The sequence below is a fragment of the Topomyia yanbarensis genome, chromosome 3, assembly GCF_030247195.1.
Source record: "Topomyia yanbarensis strain Yona2022 chromosome 3, ASM3024719v1, whole genome shotgun sequence".
Classification (NCBI taxonomy): Eukaryota; Metazoa; Arthropoda; class Insecta; order Diptera; family Culicidae; genus Topomyia; species Topomyia yanbarensis.
This window is the reverse complement of record NC_080672.1, coordinates 33,227,229-33,250,604: the sequence shown is the minus strand read 5'-3', so window position 1 is coordinate 33,250,604 and position 23,376 is coordinate 33,227,229. Positions and strand designations below refer to the sequence as shown.

At 37.7% G+C, this 23,376-nt stretch overlaps 1 protein-coding gene across 2 annotated transcripts in view; it reads left to right on the top strand.

The window, feature by feature from the left end:
- The window catches only part of LOC131694300 (diacylglycerol lipase-beta-like), a 91,977-nt gene extending 69,074 nt beyond the window's left edge, over positions 1-22,903 (top strand). For both annotated transcript variants that reach the window (XM_058982925.1, XM_058982924.1), the window contains 6 exons: positions 5,216-5,768; positions 5,836-5,959; positions 17,956-18,459; positions 19,465-19,617; positions 19,676-19,788; positions 19,846-22,903. In XM_058982925.1, the coding sequence (XP_058838908.1) occupies positions 5,216-5,768; positions 5,836-5,959; positions 17,956-18,459; positions 19,465-19,617; positions 19,676-19,788; positions 19,846-20,032 (1,634 nt within the window). In that variant the 3' untranslated portion in view covers positions 20,033-22,903. The remainder of the gene's footprint in view (positions 1-5,215; positions 5,769-5,835; positions 5,960-17,955; positions 18,460-19,464; positions 19,618-19,675; positions 19,789-19,845) is intronic.
- The last annotated feature ends 473 nt before the right edge of the window (positions 22,904-23,376 follow it).

The window sequence follows — 23,376 nt, the reverse complement described above, 5'->3', positions numbered from 1 at the left end:
ATCGAACACTTTAACGTACAAACGCTCGAGTTCTTCGCGATGATACACGCGCTCGCGAAATCTCTACGCGCGCACCTATCTGAACTGTACAGAGAGTATGACATTCAGAAACACGGTCCGCTGTAATTGACGCGAAGGGACCATTCATAAACTACGTAACGATTTTAGGAGGGGGTACGACAAGTTGTGCCATAGGGGGGGAGGAGAAGTAAGCTAGATCGTTACGTAACAGGCCCGTGCGCAGTAAATTCTCAAGGGGGGGGGGGGGTTGATTTATTAACGTTTATTTTAAAAGAAACGTACATAAACCCTTGAACTTTGAAGTTTATTTTAAAAGAAACGTACAGAAACCCTCAAACTTTGAAGATTTTTTCAGAGGCCTGGACCTAGTCTTGTGAACCAAACGACTCTGCTCAACAAATTGGGTAAATGTTTGTTATCGAGCAGAAGTCATCAAAAGACACCGCAGCATAGTGGTCGGAAACCCCAAAAACGCGAACTTTTTTCACTAGAGGCCAAACCATCGAATATATTCACAGGGTATCTTTGGACGAATTGTTCGTAAGAATATTCCCCACAACCTGATAAAAATTAAAATATGGCATGGCTTACTACGATCAAATTAAAAAAATGAACTTTTTATGCTGACGAGGTAGAAAGTTGGTGTCTTCGACAAAGCTTTAGAAATTTGTTGACCTAGTTGAACTTGTAGGATTTAATGTTATCGATTTGTAATGCGTTTTCTATGACAACACCCTAAAATTTAGTTTTTTTAATATAACTTTTTCCATTGTGACTTTTCGTGAAAACCGTGCTCTAGACAAATATGGAGGCATTAAAATCACATAATATTGTTGAAGACTGTAAGTAAAAATACCCAAGTAAAACATTACAAAATGAGCTTAAAACCTTCTTACCTTTATTTTGCGTAGTCCGGAAATTGAAAATAGTGCCTGCTCGTCCATTTTGGTTTGCACCTTTCTCCCTTATACGCAGTTGAAGTTGGTGTAAATTTTTTTTAAATTCTTCAATAACTCTAAAACGAATGAGTATTTTTACAAGAGGTGTGCGCGGCGCCGCCGATTTCATGTAAAAATTTTATATGCAGTGTTCAACAATATTTTCATATGCAGTATTCAACAATAATTTAATTTTTACATGCAGTCTTCAATAATATTATGTGGTGTTAATACCTCAACATTTGTCTGGAACATCGTTTGCACGAAAAGTTACAGCGAAAAAGCTATATTAAATAGCTAAATTTAAGGGGCTTGCCTTCGAAAACACTTTAAAAATCGATAACATTAAGTCCTACAAGCTCAAGTTGTTTAACAAAATTCTTTATTATGAGCATTCCTAAAACTTTGTCGAAGATACCAACTTTCTACCTCGTCAGTAAAAAAAGTAAATATTTTTTTCAATCATAGTAAGCCATGCCTCAATTTAATTTTTATCGGGTTGTGGGGAATATTTTTACGAAACATTTCCTCCAAAGATACCCTATGAATATATTCAATAATTTGGCCTCTAGTGACTTTTTTGGCATTTCCGACTGTGTTGAATGCTGGCTCGTGGTGGATTCGGATTGGTTTGTAGTAGTTGTTAAGCCAACCGACTAAACTTAAACCTCTTGTATCTCGTAATCCTCATCCATCCGGGGCAACCGTTGAGTACTGTTTTAGTACTTAGTGTTCTTGCTTATTTTGTTTTGTGTGAATCATCATGTTTTTATCCATAGCTACTTTTCCTTACTTGCTGTCAAACCTTCGCGATATATCTCACCTGCTCAGGTCTGCTGCAAATATCGTACCCTGTTGAGACATGAACCGGTCCGGGGGTGTCGACCATAAGGATTTACATCTGTTTACAACCACCTTCGCCGGGTTTCTTATCCTTGTTGGTGCTAGTCGTTCCTATTTATCTGCTAGGTAGTGCTGAGAATTTCTCGGCGGCGGTGTTTCACCCTATACCGATGCCAATTTTCGCGATCCATTTCGCTGCCACTATAACGGAATAATCATCGGCGGTAAAATTTTTCTGCCGTTGCTAGCCCTCTGACCGACATCTGCTGTCTATTCACTACTTTTGCTAATATCGAAGCTTGTCGATGCGTTAACCGATCCTTCAGAAAAGCCGTCCAACTTGACATATCCCTTTCCAGCCACCCTCGCAAAGTTTCGTCCTTGGTTTCTTCATTGACTTGTTTCTAAAGTGACCGAACTCAAATGACATTTTATGTGTCCAAACCGTTTGCAGTTTGCCTGGATAGGAAAATAATAAATTTTTAAAAGTAATTCAAAACGATCATGGGGGGGTTTAAACCCCCAAACCCCCCCGTGCCCATGGGCCTGTCACGTATCATGTTTTCACCGAAGAAAATTTTTTTTTCAAGGAATTTGTTACGTAATAGAGGAAGGGGATGGAGAAATTTGTGATAATTTGTTATATAGGAGGACGGGGGAGTTAATTTTGGGCACTTTTTGCTTTACGTAATTTATGAATGGTCCCCAAGCAGTGTTTTTAGCGTGTGGCATTACCCGTCTCATCTGCAATTGTAGTGAGTGATTTTGACGGGTAGCCCTTCCGAGAATTTAGATCCACAGCTCCAGTAGGACAACTCTTGAAAAAAATTGGTCCGTACAGTAACCCAACCAAACATCCGAATGTAACACCATGCATATTTTTGGCGTACACCAATTTTTGGAAAGACAAATAGCTTCATGAATACGAGGTTTATTTTTCATAATATCAGAAAATTGATCGCAATTTTCGTAAATAGTTCAGTTCACGAAATCTTTATTTTTTTCGTGAACTGATGAACGGATTTTTTGCGTGTGCATGGCTAATGTTGTTGAATATAACCAGTACCGCATGACGTAGATGGTGAAATTACACTATCGCAACATCTGCTATGTTAAGCCTCATGTTTATCTTCGAATCGATGGTCTTGCCAGACATTTGCAAAAGTCAACAGCAAAACAGTTTGACCGCATCAGGGAATGAACTAGTGTTGCATTTGTCGCAAACACCGCCTAAAGCTCGTCGCTTGCCATCTGTTGGTGTCTTTCAGTATACTGCCACACTTATAAAAGAAAGTTAAGAAGGTAAAGCATGTAGGATCAATTGATCGAGCCCCAAATGGAGGCGAAACTGGGAACATTTTTTACGCGCATCCTAACAAGGACCTTATTCTCACACACTCTACCAGAGTGCTCTGAGCCTTGAACGACATGAAGTACAATACGGTTAGAAATTCTAGAGAAATCGTTATAAAGCTGCAACCGGTTGTTCAAATGTAGTAAATGGCGAGACTTCCGGAAGGTTATTGCATGTGAGTTACTAAACCCAATAAAAATAAGCACAAAGCCATCGAAAGGAGAAGTCTTGCGATGAATGCAAAGATGAAAGGATACTTGAATAAAAAGAAAACTTCCGTTGTGTATGTATTATGTTACAGCATCTGTGGGCAGCTTAAAAATAAAATACCTGTAGGAGACATGCGCAATTTTCAGTAAGCAGCTGATTGCTTCTTTCACAACGTGTTTTATGACGTGAAAAATGAACGGCTAGAAAACTCCAAATGAATTCAAATTCCATACCATGTTCGCTTTTGATACACAGTAACATATTTTCTATACAATCTGAGATATGATGTGTTGCGTGTTACATGTGATAATTTCTTGCGTAACACACTGTTTGGATTTGCATAAAATAAATCAAGAATAAAAAGAGACGACGTCACTCATATTAGCTGCCATCTTGTGATAGTGATCACAATGTTGTGAAATTCATGCAAAATCGTCGTAAAGTTTAGGACGGTTACCCTACGGCCGGAGGGTTAATAGAAACTGAATCACCAGCGTTTTCCAGCTCGTACAGTTTTGTGCTAGAATGATGGGCTCATATTCTACATCACCATTTCAGTGGCTAAAATTACATGTTTTGTATCAAATTTAGCTTAGTGCGAACTGAATTAAGTAAAAAAACACGTCCGACAATGTTTGCTACAATTGACCCTTAACTGATCACTAGCTAGAATAGCAAACAACAAATTGACTCTCGACGCCGCACAGTGGCGGGTCTTCAAATAAAAGTCGGACAAAACCTTTAATGTTACCTAATTTGGCTGAAAATCACAATTTAAGCTAATTTTGAGGTGCTGAGCTCATTTTTGATGTCAAAAGTCGTAAAATATTAAATGCATTTTTCCATACAGTGTCATTTAACCTTTCTTATATCTATGATCTCGTTTTTATGATAGATTTTCCGTTACTGTTCACCAATGTCGGCAATATCATAAAAAATGAAGAACGCTACTTTAAATCCATTGTAAAACGTGTTGGTTTACTGTAGATTGTCTAACTATTTTACACAAAACACCTTGCGCCTCCATATCAGCAACAAAGCTTCAAAATCTCCTTAAACCTTTTTGCGCACCTAGGCGCAGAACGAGACCATGATATTCGAAAAGTAGAGGTTATTTCCCATAGAATGTATACTATGTGGCCGTTCCGAAATGATTCCGAAATTTGTACAGAATACATTAGTGAAAAAAGTATTTTTGATCTGACCACCTCAAACATATTTAAACTAAAAAGTCATAGTTCCAAGCGAATTTACCAAATGTATTTTATTCACTAACCAAGTTCTTTCGTTTCTCTACACAATGAAACTAGTTGTGCTAAAATCGGACCAAAATCAAAAGAGCAAGATGCATTTGAAGTGAACAGAGCAACGGTGATTTCGGAAATGAAAATCCTTAAAAAGTCCGGACTTTGTTACGTTTAAACTCATGTTAAAAATCGTATTCTTATCCAATGATAATAAAATTTTGAATATACATCATTCAATATAGGAGTCATTTAGGAAAAATATAAAATATCAATATTTCAAAAATAATTTTTTGAGGTTTTGGCCAGCCTCCAGCCACTGTGCGCCGTCACCGTCACCGGTGGCTCGAATTTGTAATCACGTTGCAGTGACGCTGCACTTGCATGTTCACCTGTGTCATTGAAATCAGTTAGATATATTAATTACATCTCCCAGCTACATCAAGGGCAGGCAAACTGTTCCTTCGGATCAGCTATGCACATTAATCCGCGTGGCATGTCATTCTGTATGCCGCTTTTTGCATTCCGCTCGACTGCCTCCATGTCTTCACTCAGTTTGTGTAACCGTCGAACGTATTAATTTTTTTCTCGCTTTTTCATTACAGCAATCGTACTATTCAACTGGGTAGTATTTGCGCTTATTATCTTCGGATTAGCTATAGTATTTGACCCGCTGGGGTCGGCCAAGTATAAAAATGGTAGGGATAGCAATGACAATGGACCGACGGAGTCGGCAATACACCGCAAAGTGTCGAAACTGTGGTTCCGCCGGTTTCGGTGGGCATTCTGCTGCCTCCGGAAGGACGAATTTGGCCATGAAGCATTCACTCAGGTGGCCAGTTTGCTGAGTGCTTTGTTCCGGGGGACGGATCTGGTACCGTCGGATATTATGGCCGGATGTGTTCTGCTAAGGGTGCGACAAAAGCGGGAGACGAGAGAAATGCGACGAATACGAATGCTGAATGATGATGGACCGAGATATTCCACCGATATTACCAGGGTATTCGCAACATCGCCGGCGTGGATGACAATTAAAAATGCACGACACTTCCTAAGGTTTGCACTGGCTGCCTACGGTTGGCCGATGGTTTGCTACATGCACTGCTGTACAGGACCCTATCGGTTAGTGCCGAAAATGACATGCTGCGCGTGTTTCCGGTAGGTGTACTTTGGCAGTAGGTAACTTGAACTAGGTAACTAGGTATTTAACATTTTTCTATTTTAGGCGAAAACCACAGATCATCATCGACGACAACTGCTGTCTATGTCATGTGTCCGGTGTTCAGTATACCTCCCGGGTTCGCAGTGAAGATGTGCTGCATGCTTCTTTTAAAAATCATGTATTTGAGGTATGTGCGCGTTAAGTAATTATAATTTATTTTGAAACACTAAACCCGTACACAAAATGGATAACATGAAAAGGGATTTTTAATTCACTGATAACTCTTCGGAGCTTCGATCCACTCCGAGAAACTTGGAGTTTTTCGCCTTCATGTAGTCATTCCAGGTTTGCTCATCAACATGATCCGGTGACATGTCGGAGTTCGGATCGTCTGAAATTGTCAATTTAGTTGGTGGTTTAAGTTTTAAATTTAATCAATTATTGAGCAGTCAATTACCTCGCATATAATCCGCTGCGGGAGGCATCTTCAGTAACTCCACATATCCATCTTCTGATGTTGATTCACACATTACCACTGCCGCGAATAGAACGGCTAACAGCAGACTGATCGTAATTTTGTTCATTTTGTTTGCGTAAAGGGTGATGGCGCCACGTTGTTTTGATTATTCTGAACAATTGTATTACTACGTGAGCAGTTTTTATAGTAGAAAGTGGGAACAATAAATCACTTCGGCTCAATTTTTGTGCCTTCCGTGTGTGTCCGATAAGGAAGTTGTAATTCCGGTTGGCGAATTAGAACTGGTTTCTGAGGTTTCCACACCGTTTATCGGTCACTTGCTTGGAACGGGCCTTTGATTTGGTTCTTATAGTACCAGCAGTGATGTATAGAGTGTTGTTTTTGTGGGTGAAACTCGAGCGGTTAGATTACTTTTGCTTCGAAAGCTACGGTACTTAAATAATTTGCTTATTTAGATAAGTTGATTAGGCGTGACTATACGAAGGTATAGTTGACTTCGTTCGCATATAATTAGAATGGTTTATGGAATTTGTCAGCATGGCTGTTTGCATAGAATTTATCGATGAACTCTTCTGTGACAGCAGCGCTATCCAAATGGCAAACAGGGATCTACCTCTAAAATCGCACAATAATTGAATAAATGAATAAAGTTAAACTTTTGATTCCATACCACGAATATTACCGGTACTCGCATAACAGTCCGATATGCAAAATCATCATGTTGAGAAAATGCGCCCATAATATTTTTGTTTTATTTTGTACCCAGGAGAGCCGGGTACGATTTATAATTACACTATGCTCTACCACGGCTCCAATCAGTTTCGCAATGCAAATATAACAAATAAATATTGTATGCAGCTTTCATCCAAAATGCATATGGGACTCGTATATAGGTACTTTTCATATGGGACGGACATTAGTTGGGGACCATACATAAATGACGTAGCATTTTTTGAGTGATTTTTAACAACCCCCACCCCCTCCCCCATCGTAGCAGTTCGTAACAAACCTCTAAATACCCCCCTCCTTTTGGAAATTACGTAGCTTGACGGTAACTCTCCCCCCCCCCCCTTGACACGTAATTTAAAAAAATAAAAAACGCTGTTAGTTATTCCTCTTTAAAAAGCTACGTAGCATGACATGACCCCCTACCTCCCTGTCGTCACACATCATCACAAAATACAAAACTCCCCCCTCCCCCATATAATGCTACGTCATTTATGGATGGTCCCTTGGTGTTTTTTGCACATTTTTGAATAAATCAATAATTTTTAGTGCGTTGTTTGATAGTACAATAAAAATGAGACCTATCCCTGAGGGTAACTCAAAACTTATGAAAATGCATATGGGACTGTAGTGCGGGTACTGGCAGAAGCGGTGCGCATTAAATTGCTGTGTATTTAATGTATCTTGTATATTTGTAATAGGTCAAAAGCATAAATCTAGACCTTTTATTCAAAACGACATATCTACAATAAGTCACTCTCTTTGTTTACTTTCTTTTCTGTTAATAATTCGGTCGCTTTAACATTTATCCCTCAATTCTTTGCATAATATGCTAGTCAAAACCACCGTCTTCGATCTATACTGTAAAATTAGTGAAAAGTGATAGTGACGCCGTAAAAATCGAAAGAGAAAGTAAACAAAGAGTCACTCATTGTAGAAATGTCGTTTTCAATAAAAGCTCTAGAAAGATGGAAGGTATTCCAAGTAAAACAACTGTCGTGTGCGTATTTGTGCTATTATATCTTATTATATTATCTTTCTATTACCGCATTTTTTACATAGAAACTGTAAAGTGAAATCGCACTAAGTGAAGTTAGGGGCTATGTCCGGATTATCAAAAATTACATCTAAAATGATGATTTTTCTTTTTGGACCGATCGATAAACACCGGTGGTTTTAAAGTGGAAATGGATGGGTACTGTATGAGGTTGTTGACAGGTTCATATGGCTTGAAATAGTAGTTGTATATGATAACGATTTTAGATGCGTAATAAGAATGTGTACTGCAAATAAGACTCCACAGTTTGTGTAGTTACTGAAGTTCCGAAGTGTACAGAAGCGCAAAAGTCTTGCTCTGTACAAATCACTGGTACTCCTTGTTGCACTGTACGACCATGAGGAATGGACGTTAAGAGATGAAGAGGCATTTTGGAGAGATGAATTCTCTACTCAATACTTGGCGGCCGAATAGATAATGAAGAATCACGCAGGCTTGAGGAGCGCTAGGGATTCCACGAGAACCATAACTAAAACATCGCTGTAACTGCAGTATAACGAGTCATCCCCTTCTCATGATTTCAAAAGCGAATTGTCAAATTCTAGCAGAAATGGGCTTCCGCTCATTATCAGCAATGATGCAAATGATCATCACATCATTTGGGGCAGCTCAGAAATCAGTTTGAGAGACTCTGGACTGATGTAGTAAAAAAGTAGTACAAAACTACATATTCTGAATGTAGGAAACCGGTTAACTCTTGCGATGTCTGGGACAAAGGAAGTGTTAGACATAACGCTTTGCGCTGGAAAAGTTTCGCATGAGGTGGAAAATTAACAGGTTCCAAATAAATCTGAACCGTCTATCCGACCATAAATATATATATTTTTCGATCATCTTGATGTCGCTCTCAATGTGGTAATATATCATAATCCTGAATCTACAAAAAGGGACCTCTTTTTGGAAAACTTGGCGACTAAATTTCTTGGATATTTTCCAACAATTAGTCAACTAGATGACTTGGATGACGTCGTGGATACGACAAACTCATTCATAGTAGCATCCTACTCTAATAGCGTTTTCGTTTTTACCTGGTGCTACACCGGTGTAGTGCAAAAAAAAAGGGATAGACTGATTACACCCAAGTTTGAATGAGTGTAGCTCCGACTACACCGGTGTAGTGCACGTCAAAAAACGAAGACGCCATAAGTTTGTCCAATTCGTACTGTTAAATCGACTAGTGGAACCCCTTGGTGGAAGGCTGAGCTTGAAAGAATGAAGAAGGATGTGAGAAGAGCTTGGCTATCAGGCCAGCCGGTAGTGCATATAAGAAATGTTTTAGATCTGCAGAGCAGGCTGACTGGCAAAACTATGCTCTAATACTTTAGTCTGAACGAGGCCTTCAGGTTAAATAAAATTCCCTCGAAATCGAAAGATTTTCAAACTCCATGAAAACCAGAGATGGTGTTTATGCGATGGACGAAAAAGATGTTCTTTGTTGTCTTTTCGACGCATACTTTCCAGATTGTATCGACCTGGAGGTGAACAATGTTCACAGATCTCATTCTGGCGATTCGGACTCGTAGGCGCTAGTACTGGTTACCACTGAATCGGCCAAGTGGACAGTTGGCAGCTTTGCTCCATAGAATTCACCTGGAAAAGATGAAATCTTTCCCATGCTGCTACCAAAAGGATTTAAAATTCTTAAACATGTCTTGAAACATTTTGCTTATCAGTTTTGCTACCAGATACACTACCAGTCAAAAGTTCACCGTACAATGTTAATGTGATATTTCAAAAAGCTATAGTTATTAAGTATCATTATTCAAAATTATTTTTCGACCCATTTCTCTACGATCGACACATAAAATATGTAATTTTTTTCACTTTTCAATGAGATGATAATCTTCGAAATAGGTCAATTTGAAGAATAGATATTTTTTTCGATAGTTACGATTTTCAATATAAAAAAATTCTACTTACCTTTTAGTAAAGAAAAATAGAAAAAAACAATTTGGAATATAATTTTTGTAGTGAGCTCTCGCAATACTAAGATGTTACACGCATTATGTACTACACCGGTGCACATCAATCGAAAATCCCATGAAAAACCCACTCAATAATGTAAAATTTAAAAAAAAGCAAGTGAACTTAAACTTTTGACTGGTAGTGTATATCCCGATAGCATGGTGAGAAACAATTTAGATTTATTCCCACAGGTCGGCGCTCAAGCTATGAAGAAGCCAACCGTTTTAAGCCTATCAGCTTAAGTTTTTTTTCTGAAAGCTTTGGAACGGATAATCGATCATTACCTCAGAAACGTTAGCTTAGGTCAATATCCACTGCACAAAATGCAACATGAATATCAGCACCAAATAATGTTCCAATCTCAATTCACGACAGTAGAAACCGGCACCAGCACGTTTCTCCATCAGAGAGCCGTCAGTGTAACAAGCGACTTGCGTTTGTTGTTGTCTTTCCATATCAGTCAACCACTCCACTCGAGAGGGAATCTTCACATGGAATGTCCTGTAAGGAAACCTACATGTGAGTGTAATATCGCTGGGAGCAGGAATATCTTCACCCCATGTAATCATTTGTGACAACAGTCGTGTATGACTGATAACAAGATCAACATGGTTACTGTTCCCAAGCCCAGTAATCTATAGTCTGTATGCACACGGTGGTGTTTTTGTATTGGTGTATTTGTAATTGATTGATATTTGGAAAGTCCTCAAGGGTAGCAGTCGGAGTTGTGGTAAAAGCACCAGTCAGTCAACGCCATGAGCGCTATTCTTTGCAGATGGTTTAGCTGGAGGGGGATGGCTGGATCGTCCTCATCTCTCCCCTCTGTCACCACACAAGGCATCCGTATGACAGTATCGGACGTACAATTGTCGTGTAAATTTAATTGATGTATTTTGAGACCCCAGGTCTTTCCAAAAGTTCGTCTGCACTGCCTGAAGGCCATGCACGTTTTTTGGACTTTGATCTCAATGTGAGCAGACACATTCAGTTTGGAATCCAATATAACTCCAACGTATTTGACTTGATCTGCACACAGTAGCTCAGAATCAAAGAACTGCAAGGGACGAACCCCGGTTGTTATTCGCTTCTTCGTGAAAAGAACCATTGAAGTTTTGCTTGGATTAACTGATAATTTAACTTGTCGACACCACTTTTCGGCAGCTCTTAATGCTTGTAGCATTAATTCAAATATTGTTCCACACACCCGTAGATTGGAAATCCTAGTTCATTGAGTTTCCTCGAAAAAACAGGTTTCAAAGCAAAGGTGACAAAACGCCACCCTGAGGACAACCGCAATTACACAACTTCCTTATCTCTGTCTATCTCAGTGACGCGCGAAGAATGCGATTACTAAGCATTGCATTTATCCAACCCGAAATACTTGCAGATACCCCATGCCCTCGCTTCGCTTCCAGAATAAACTGGAGGAACACATTGTGAAAAGCTTCCTCACTATCTAGGAATACACCCAGAAGGCCTTTCAATGTTGTAAACAACTTGGTGAAGCAGAGTGGTCGTGGATTTCTGTACCGTCATACTGCTGGTACTTGTCAAATTTGATGGCATCGATATGTTGTTTTACATATAGCCTAACTTCGTCTTATGTCTCATAAGTTTGCGTGACATGCATCTGATGTACCGGCATATAGCTTGTATTTGTTGTAGACTATGGCATACACTTAGCATTCCTTTCGCACCATTATTGGCTGACCCTTCCTGCAGCCGTTGTCATTAACAATGGCCATTTCTTAGATAGACTATTGTCAATTGAACCATAACACTTTATATTCAAACAAATACAAAACTATTGAGCAGGGAAATGTACAGATTACTTTAAAGTACTCATTTTAATCTGCTTTAGTGCTTGAATTTATAGTAGTCAATGCCTCAAACTTTTTATTGTTTATAATAGAGGAGACCGGGGCTAGTTGGCGGTGTTTTCAGTTTTCATTTTTTATCGTTTTGAATTAGGTAGATCGTGTAAAATAAAAAAAACGTTGCATAATAGGGTAGACTGTTGACAACAACTCTGAATTTTTTCGAAGTGTTTGTTGCATTATGTTTGTTTTTATAGATAAGTTTTTTTATTTCGATTATAGAGAGGTTTTAACCCTAAGGTCAATCACCTCTTCGGGTTAGAAAAATCTCTTATGAAAAATTTCTAACCCTATGTGCGGGGTCGGGACTCGAACCCAGGGTGCGCTGCGTACAAGGGAATCGATTTACCAACTGCGCTACGCCCACCCCTTATAGACAAGAGTATTTGGCGCGGTAATCCTGCCAACTTACCTCAGCCCCGGGGAAAGTTGGCGGTATGTATTGGGGTTTTCGATTGATTGACACCGGTGTAGTGAAGTGCACTGAAACTGCACCGTTATGCACTTTCTAGCAGAAGTGCAGAAAACTGGGTATGTGCCATTGACACTTCTGCTAGAAAGTGCAAAACCAGTGCAATCCACTACACCGGTGTCAATCAATCGAAAATCCCATATGTGTTCGCCAGAAAATAAGCATTCAAGGGTCCTTATGGAACGTGCTGAATGTTTTTTTCAATAAAATTGTATCTTAACCAAAATTTGCTCTATATTTCGGTCTCTATACCTTGACCTTTCAACTTCAACGGGTACTTCATATTCAAACGTACATTTTCGATATTCTTCAGGCAATTTTTCGAAGTAAATGTTCCCTGAATTGACGAGATACACCAGAAAAGATTCTCTTACTTTAGAGTGAATTTCAGAAATAAAAAATATTGATGACTATTTTTGCACATTGAATAGTACCGCCAACTTGCGCTGCGTGCGAGACCGCTAACTTACCCCAAACGAATTTTTATAAAAAAGTGTTTGAAAAATACAATTTTTGTTTTTGGATTTTTGCAATGTCTATACGTATGCTGAAGGCTCTTTTCACGTATTGTCGAAAAATATATTCATTCATGAGAAACAATACAAAATGTTTAAAATTATGAAAATTTACTTAGTATGCTCGAAAACACAATATCGCTCATAACTCTACAAAACAAAATGTTATGCAACAAAAACACATTGGACAATTTATTTCACACTACTTGAGATACACACCGAGAAACAATGCTATATGTCTAATAGAAACTGAGAAAAAGAGACTCCGCCAGCTTACCCCAACTAGCCCTGGGCTCCCCTAAGGATTCAGATTTCAACAAAATCATCTGGCAGCTCTGTCTGCAGCTACACTTAGGCCAAAGGCGACGCTTTAAATATAAAGACCCGCGGTGAGAAAAACAGTAAATTTGGCTACACGTTATTTTGTGTGCTAGTTTTGACAACCAGGAATTTTGTGTAAACAGCGAGTGACTTGACGAATTTCTTTTTTGAAATTTGTCGTAAAATACTCAATCATGCAACTCGGAAACGTATTGGGTTACGTTGCTGAACATACATGTTTTTTGTTGTACAAGAGAGGATTTATCGAGAATGCAGTTGATGGGTAATCAGGGGCGGCGAAACACTTTACGCCCGAGTGGGTAGAAAGCATAGGGTGAGGGGTCCCTTAGTAAGGATTTTTTCTCTTTTCGCAATGCACACGCTTACATTACATTCGCATTAAATCACGTTCGTTTAAGCAAATGGAATGGTGGTACATCGATGTTTTCAAATGTGTGTAGTGCGAGATACATGCGTTGTACATCTAAATTTTTTGAAATGGTTCACAATTTCGAGTGGGTATTTACCCACTCGGTTATTTTCGAGTGGGTAGTACTACCCATACTACCCACGCTTTCCGCCGGCCCTGTGGGTAATTGCAATATTGCCGCCGGATTGGCTACTTTGCTGATGTCATTCACAATTCCATATTAACTTTTCAAAAGGGCTAATAAGTATTGTAAACAAATTTTTGTTTTGCAGATTACTCGCCAATCACGGATGTCGGTAGTAAACAAAGGAGAAATGTTTTCTCTATCAGTAACTGTTGTGAACTGAGTTCGACAGTAATGGTTTGACCGCATTTTCCTTCCAAAGAGAATTTTGACACTTGTCTTTGAAGCCGTAATCATTTGTTTGTCGAGATATGTAAACATAATGACAAACCTTTCTTTTTATTTCAATCTCAATACTCCCCACGTATTACTTCCAAAATCCGCTATATTTGTTTACATTGCTCGTTTGGAACTGTTATTTTGGGTTCGATTGGAACTTTTGGTTTCAGTCTTTGTGCATCTCTATACACTCAGGTTTTTTTACGCGGGGGATACGAGCCGCGTAAATGAAAACCGCGTAAATTTCAAAATCCGCGCAAATGAAAACCGCATAAATTTCAAAATCCGCGTAAATGAAAACCGCGTAAATTTCAAAATCCGCGTAAATGAAAACCGCGTAAATTTCAAAATCCGCGTAAATGAAAACCGCGTAAATTTCAAAATCCGCGTAAATGAAGACCACTTAAATTTAAGAATCCGTGATAAAGGGAACCTCATTGATGGATACCGCGTAAATTCCAAAATCCGCGTAAATGAAAACCGCGTAAATTTCAAAAACCGCGTAAATGAAAACCGCGTAAATTTCAAAAACCGCGTAAATGAAAACCGCGTAAATTTCAAAATCCGCGTAAAAAAAACCGCGTAAAAAATACCGCGCAAAAGAAAACCGCGTAAAAAAAACTTGAGTGTATACGCATAATCTCTCACGGTGTGTTTATTAGAACAACTTTATGCAAAAAAATTCAGCATCTCTGAAACTTCGGAATATGAAAGAATGGACTTTCCCCTTTCATTTGAAACTAAGATCAAAATGAGCCGTCGGGGGGTCCAGAGCAACTTTTTTTGAAGTTTTTTCGTAACAATATTGGTTTTACTACTCGATCTAGTTCATATTTCTGTCCCTAGATGGTGCTTTAGACATTCGAAAAACACTAAATGTGAGAATTTGATAGAAAATTTAATTGTCTATAAGTTTGTTGACAACTAAAAATTGATCTGAAATCATCCGGAAAAGTTGTTTAAGATTTTAACGAAGTTATATCTAAGATAGTTTCACACGAGGCCTAGTGGTTTGGAAATATATTTTCTCGCACTTATTTCACTACCAAAAAAATAATTGGGTTTAGTGACATGAAAATATTTGACGGGATTCATTACAACTTCTTTGACAATTCCTATTGACCTTCTGAAAATTAGGATGTTTGACAGAGACAGAAAATTATTTGTGCTTTTGGTTCAAGTTTGTAATCTTTCCCGATAGGCCCGAAGGAACTACCATTCACCGAAAGGTATTGCTTGGTTACAAGGGTTTGCTTACATTTATGTTTTAGAAAGGACCATCCGTCGCATAATTTAGGTTATGGTCGTTTAAGTCAGCTATTATAATTCTGTTCAAGACGAAATGTTGGGACACACAGTTTATATTTGAACGGAAACCACAGAAGTAACTGTCCAAATTAGTGGTTAGCGTGAAACGATTTATTCAAATTTTTCCGCAAAGTATATAGTGGCAGTTGGATTTTACGGCCATTTTCTATGAATTATGCGGGAAATCGTTAATAAATTGATCCTAGATTATGCGAAATGTATTACTTTTGAAAATAAAATATGATTTGAGTACAAGAAAATCCTTATATACATACAAATCCACGAATATATCCCAATAAAATATCTTGATAAAAAAAACTCAAAGTTTTTTGTTTACTGTTTGTCACATTGAGTTAATTTTGAAAAAGATAATCAGCGTTTTTAACCAAGCATTGCAATGAAATTTGCGAAATATTGCAATAATGTTAACAGTTTCATTGAGTTTGTTCAAATATAAAGGTTGAAGTTCAGGACAAGTGAATTTTATACGAAGATGCTAACAAAGTAGGAGGTTCATGCAAGAATAGTTATCAGTCATCCCCGAGAACAATCTCAAAAATGAAAAAAAAGGCATACATCATTGAAAAAGCTGTTTCTGCGGGAGGAATCACTCACCATCTTGGAAAAGAATATTAATATCATACTAGTTTGGTCAAAACTTATCTAAAACTTTGCATCCCAAAAATATTAATGGTGCCCTATATCAGGTGGAATCTGGAATTATAATTTTCAGCTAAAAGATGAGACTTTCCAAGATCTCAAATTCCGCTGAATGCACTGTTCAACTATACACAGGTATTTGGCAAATGAAAAAAGTGTGTGTTAATTGATTTACAAACCATTAGGGTTTCTGTGAAACTAACTTAGACTACGTCAAAATATTAAACAACTTTTCCGGATAATTTCAAATCGGTTTTTAGTAGTTAACAAAGTTGTAGACAATTAAAATATCTATCAGATTCTCATTTTTAGTGTTGTTCGAATGTCTAAAGCACCATCTAGGGACAGAAATATGAACTAGTTCTATTGTAAAATCTATGTTTTCACGAAAAAAAACTTCAAAAAAAAGTTGCTCTAGACCCCCGACGGATTATTTTGATGTTGGTTTCAAATGAAAGGGGAAAGCCCATTCTTTCATATCTTGAAGTTTCAGAGATGCTGATTTTTTTTTGCATAAAGTTGTTAAAAAAGACACCGTGCTCTGACTTAAACTACTCTAAAAAGTATGGTAACACTTATTCTGAAACACCCTGTACATTAATCAATATTTTAAGCTAATCGTAGGCCACAAATTTTACAGCATATGTGTCACAACTGAATCCAATCTGTTTCGTAATTTAAAAAGTTAAACAAATTTTGGCCAACTCTTGTTCTAAGTTGCATCCCCATGCTAATTTTAGCGCTGAAAGGTGCAAACCAATTTATTTTCAAATTTTGTAAAAAATTGTTTTACAGTTTTAGTACGTTACTACGATAATTTTGCGATGTTTTCCACAATGTTGTTTTTAAGAGACTATTTCTTTGTCTCGCCCTTTCGCTATTTTCACTACATTCTAGTAATTACCACAAACACTGATATAATCAATTTGATTACTCTTAATTGGAGATGACGTGAAGATCTGGCAGTTTAGTAAAGGACTTGCGTCTGTCATTTTCGTCTGTTTTAATCTTCTCTGGAACGATATTTTGTACTGAGCCGTTTTGACCGAAATGTATGAATTAATAAATAGAACATCATGTTTGATTGCATTTATTTACCCTAGTATCATATCATGAATACATTTTTATCTATGTTATTGTGTTAACAGTAGGAGTTGTGGCAGCGGAGGATTTTTTGTTGGTTAACTTCTGGCTACTATCGTAATTGTAGTGGAAATAGCCTTGGGTGTCTTTGGTGTAACGACTGTCGTGACTCCCCATTACTGAGATTTTATTGAAGAATTCTTCCCAGCTAAATGCAGCTCGTTTTTTACGACCTAACGGATGCATCCATTGAGGTAGTAGTGGTTGAGGCAGTCGATTGCAGGGAAGTTGTTGTCCGTTATAGAAACAGGCACTGGTACCTGCTGGTACGACTATCGTCCCTATATTTTGTTGAGTATAACTTTAACACATGCACTCACATACACATGTATATATTTATATATATATATATATATATATATATATATATATATATATATATATATATATATATATATATATATATATATATATATATATATATATATATATATATATATATATATATATATATATATATATATATATATATATATATATATATATATATATATATATATATATATATATATATATATATATATATATATATATATATATATATATATATATATATATATATATATATATATATATATATATATATATATATATATATATATATATATATATATATACATATATTCTGCCATTACTTACCAAAACACTGAACTGAATATAGTGCCAACACGATAATTGTTAACAACTTCATGATCAGTGTTCTGTCTCAATACTGCAGCCATCTGTTTCTCTTATACTGACAGAAAACCAATAAACCGTGTTCGTAAAATATTTTTCCTAATTGCAATGCATTCCTCCCAGTGATAAGGTATTTTCTCGTTCACACAGTTACCATTCTGCGTACTGGCAGATCACAGCACTAAAAGCATCGTCATATCGATTCGAGGAAGTCTCTCGATGCGTGACGTTTTCACCGATCTGGTTGCCAACGCGGAACGTTTCGACGCACCGGGAATGCCACCGGATTCTTCCGCCCATCGCGGCATGGTGGCCGGCGTTGACTGTATGCTGAAACGGCTGCGGGAAGGTAACATGCTCGATCGGATCTTCAACACCTACCCGGAGTATACGCTGGTTCTAACCGGACACAGTTTGGGAGCGGGTGTTTCCATTCTGCTGGCTGCGAAGCTACGGAGCCGTTTTCCGGATTTGCGAGTTTATGCCTTTGCCACTCCAGCTGGTCTGCTGAGTCGAGAGGCTGCGCGGTACACCGAGGGATATGCATTCACCATAGGCGTTGGGGATGATTTTGTGATGAGGCTGGGTGTGGATTCGATCGAGAATCTGCGAACTAGTGTCATCGAAACCATCAGGGCCTGTAAGCTGCCGAAGGTGAGTTTGAATTTAGTTTTATCTTTCTGTCGTGCAATGCAAGCGCCGCTGTATCATACAATCATTGTATACAAGTTAAGCCGTTGCGTCGCACAGTGGCGGGTCTTCAAACAAAAGTCGGACAAAACCTCAAATGTTACCTGATTTGGCGGAAAACCGCAATTTAAGCTAATTTTGAGGTGCTGAGCTCATTTTTGATGTCAAAAGTCGTAAAATATTAAATGCATTTTTCCATACAGTGTCATTGAACCTTTCTTATAACTATGATCCCGTTTTCATGATAGATTTTCCGTTACTGTTCACCAATGTCAGCAATATCATAAAAAATGAAGAACACTACTTTAAATCCATTGTATAACGTGTTGGTTTACTGTAGATTGTCTAACTATTTTACACAAAACACCATGCGCCTCCATATAAGCAACAAAGATTCAAAATCTCTTTAAACCTTTTTGCGCACCTAGGCGCAGAACGAGACCATGATATTCGAAAAGTAGAGGTTATTTCCCATAGAATGTATACTATGTGACCGTTCCGAAATGATTCCGAAATTTGTACAGCATACATTAGTGAAAAAAGTATTATTGATCTGACCACCTCAAACAAATTTAAACTAAAAAGTCATAGTTCCAAGCAAATTTACCAAATGTATTTTATCCACTACCCAATTTTTCGTTCCTCTATCCAATGAAACTAGTTGTGCTAAAATCGGACCAAAATCAAAAGAGCAACATGCATTTGAAGTGAACAGAGCAATGGTGGTTTCGGAAATGAAAATCATTAAAAAGTCCGGACTTTGCTACGTTTAAACTCATGTTAAAAAATCGTGTTCTTATACAATGATCATAAAATTTTGAATATACACCATTCAATAGATGAGAAATTTAGAAAAAATATAAAATATCAATATTTCAAAAATAAATTTTTGAGGTTTTGGCCAGCCTCCAGCCACTGTGCGTCGTACCGAACATTGTTTTCAAGCTTGTACCGTTTTTTTTATTTCAGTGGCGCATAATGTTGAATGGCTTCGGCTACGCATTGTTTGGCGTACCATCGCGTGATCTGGAAACCACGTGGCATGATGTGACGGAAATAACGAAGAAAGCCGATGAAAGCCCGCTTCTTAATGAACGACCCATCCAAACGGTGACAGCCGCTGTAAGTTTCTCTAACTTAATGTTTTATGGATATTCCCTAAAATTCGTTCGTTTTGTAGGAAGGAGGGCTTCTCTCAAGCGAAATTTCGAAGCGAAGGTTCGCCAAAACACGCCTGTACACCGGAGGAAGAGTCTTGCACATAGTGAGGCGCAAGAAAACTGAGTTGGAAAAGTATGAATTTTTAGACAAACTAAACTCATGCCTAACGGTATCGTATTCTTTTCGCAGAAAAACCAACACAGGCGGTCCCACCTTCGAGATGCGCTGGGCCACTGCCGAGGACTTCACCGAGCTTAGAGTGATGCCTCGTATGCTGTTGGACCATCTGCCCGATAACGTTTTCCGAACGCTGACCAAGATTCTCGAGGAGCAAAAAACTCACAACGGATCGATGCTCTCTTTGCAGGAGATTTGAGGAATCGACAGAGATCCTCCCCTATGCCAAAACCGTAGCGGCTGAGTAGCAGCTGCTGTAAACAAGTAAATCGAACAATTCCAATCTGTCCCGCGCAAAAAAACAAAATTAAAACATACAAAGACAGTCCCCGAGTGCCTTATGAAATTTGTTAATCTTGCCGTCTGTATACACATGTTAGGTTTAATTTGATAGGTAGTTTTGTTCAACATCGCCTAGCAATAGTTGAGGTAGGTTAAAAATATTTTCCATAGGAATAGAAAACCTATCAAATAGGAGTAATTGACTCGGATTCATCGTACCTTAGATGGTATATTATTTATAGGTTGTAGTATGCAAAAATGTTTATCAGCCTCCATCAAAACATCAGTGTTTGAACAATGTTTTTGGAAAAAAATGGTTACTTATCGGCCCACCCCTAAGTCGATTTCTAGTCTCACCATGAGTACTTGCACCAAATTTGAAGCAAGTCGGACAGATGTAGCTACCGAACCAACATGCATGAAGTGTGTATGGGATTTTTCGACAATTTACATCAGCCCGGGGACAACTTGACAGCTCCCATATATTGAACTCGTCAGCAAATTTTGTGGTGATTTGATGATGTCATGGCGGCTCAAATAGAGCAAAATTTGAAAAAGGAGTATCCCATATAATATTTTCCATATCTGTAAAAAATAAACAATTTAAGCATTTATATCATCAAATGTATTTCGCTGTTCAAATTGTAGAAGCTCTTCTCATTCCGCTATACCTAAACAGAGACATAGATTCCATTTTGAATTTAAAAAATCCAAAATAACAAGTCCGATTTTCGGAAATACAAGAAGACGACTTTCAAAATCAAGCCACTTCCACTTATACTGGAATTCCCGAAAATCTTCCGGATCCAATAAACATTTCCCCAGGCATGAAATCCTCCCGTAGTTGCCGTTCCGATAGGTTTCTATCAGACTGGAGTAAATTCCTAGAATAATTCTGAAGGGATCCGCACCAAAACCATCGCAATATCTGCCGGACAGAATAGTTGCAAAACTCTGGAAGGTGTCGAACAAAATTGTACATTCCTGGTAGCATTCTTGCTGAAACCGAGCACTACCGGTTTGCTGCCAGAATTCTGATAAAAGCACACATTCTATTTAAAACCAACTTTACTAAATAGGTAGAAAATACTACATGCATTGTTTATTTTCCCGATCAAAATTCTTGACGTTCTTAAATTCTTGACGTTCTTAATGAACTTGAAACAAGATGTCGTAGGTTCACGAATTGTTAAGCTTGGTGATTTACATTCATTGGCCAATTTTTTTTTCATTTATATTTTTCGAGAAAAAAGCAGCAACGATTTACCGACTACAAACTTCACACAACAAGAAAACTAAAACATTTTTAGGAAGGAGGTAAGCCGGTTGCTAAAAACAACGACTTCCAGCTAAATGTATAATAAGATTTATGTGACATTGCTGACGGTTTCCAATTGGGGATAAATTAATTCTCTAATAATAGTTTTCTTAATCCACATTTTGGAATACGCTTTTTCTAAATGTTGTTCTAGCCGCATTGACGGCGTTCATAACACACGTAACGAAACACGCTTTTCTCTTGAAACTTTTTCGTTTCGTTGTTCGTGGTACTCATACAGAGAAGGCATAGTAGCGCCATCATCAAATCGGTGGTACATATATTAAACAAGCATTATCTGTCACAATTGTCCCTGGGTTGATGTATTTACATGGAGCAAAACCCACTAGCTCACATTTTCACCGCTAGGTGGCACTATATGACTCGTAGTATCACTGTAAGTGAAAATAAGGAAGATAATTTGTCTACAACTTTCTCAAAGAGTGCTTCAATTCGGCTTTGTTGAAAGAAGTTATTAAATTTTTAACGAAGTGATGACTGAGTTAGTTTTGCATGGGGCCAGCATTTTGCATGGTTGTGTAGCAGTATTCGATTCCCACGAACGATACATTTTTGCGAAATATTCTATTGACAAAATTGTAGACGATTAAATTATCTCTCATATTTTCCCTGAAAGTGACGAGACGATACATATAGTGCCACCTAGCAGTGAAAATACGATCTAGTGGGTTTTCTCCTTGAAATTGGCGAAGAACTCCATACAAACTTCAGGCACGTTGGTCACCGGACTTGTCCGATTTGCTTCAAATTTGGTGCAAGTACTCCTTGTGGGACTAGGAATTGACTCAGGAGTGGAGCGATTGAGTTCAAAACTTCATTATTTTTCTGGGCAAATATGCAATTAAAAAGTATCTTTCAACGATTTTGTTAAAAATATAAAACAACTACTGATGAATCGATGGGAGGTGGATACGGTCATTTGTCATGTTTGTAGTTGTTCGTGTACTATAAAACGATTGCTCACTACAATTTCGCGTGTCTCGATTTGTTGGTCAAGCTCGTGAGGTATTCCGTGTGATTAGAATCAACCCATTTCATTAATTAGTGAACTAAGATGAGAATACATTCCAGTGTGGATCTGAGTAGCTGATATTTTGTTGATATTTTAGGTTTGATTTAGATTTTCGGCGGAGCCTATTTTGTTTTCTAGCATTGTATACATGGTGTTTTCTCCAGTAGAAAATCGAACTCGATGGTATTTACCCAAGTATAGTTTATAGGTGATTATGAGAACCGTAATTTGTAGAATGTTTTTTCCGATCCATAAGAAAATTGAAGTGATACGAGGGTAATTAAAATAAACGTAAAACTTTGCAGCGGTTTTTAATTGTGTTTTGGTTGTGATATGAATGCTATTTATTATTTATAGAAAGTTAAGGTAAAGAATGTGGTATTCTGTGTAAGTCTAATGTTGAGTGAAAAAGAAGTAAATGTAGTTTTGTGAATGTATTATGGTTTGTTATCCGTGATATCACACGCATCCATATCCAAATTAACCCTTTCTCGGTCAACTTTTTTCTACCGTGGATAGGGTTCAAAAACTATTTTTGCTTCGAACTGTTGGGGTCCTGAAACACGGAAAACCTGTTTTTATCAAGATATATTCTTCTTTCGCAGCGCTACGAGCTACTCAATTTTTACATTCCAGTGCTAAACAAAATTCTCCTAAAGTATTTACAATAATCTAATTGAATGTAAAAGATAATCGAAGACAGTCTAAGTTGATGAGCTTTATCAAGTTATATCAACTTGATTTTTCACCTTCAACTGAAGCTGTCCTTGGTAGCACTGTTTCAACGGAATCCAATCAATTTTATTGCAATAACTTTAGTTCTACTGAAACTGTGAAATGAAAGGTGATAAAAAATCTTTAGATCTGCAGTTTTAGGCAAATAGTGCGATGCAGATACAATAATTGTGTT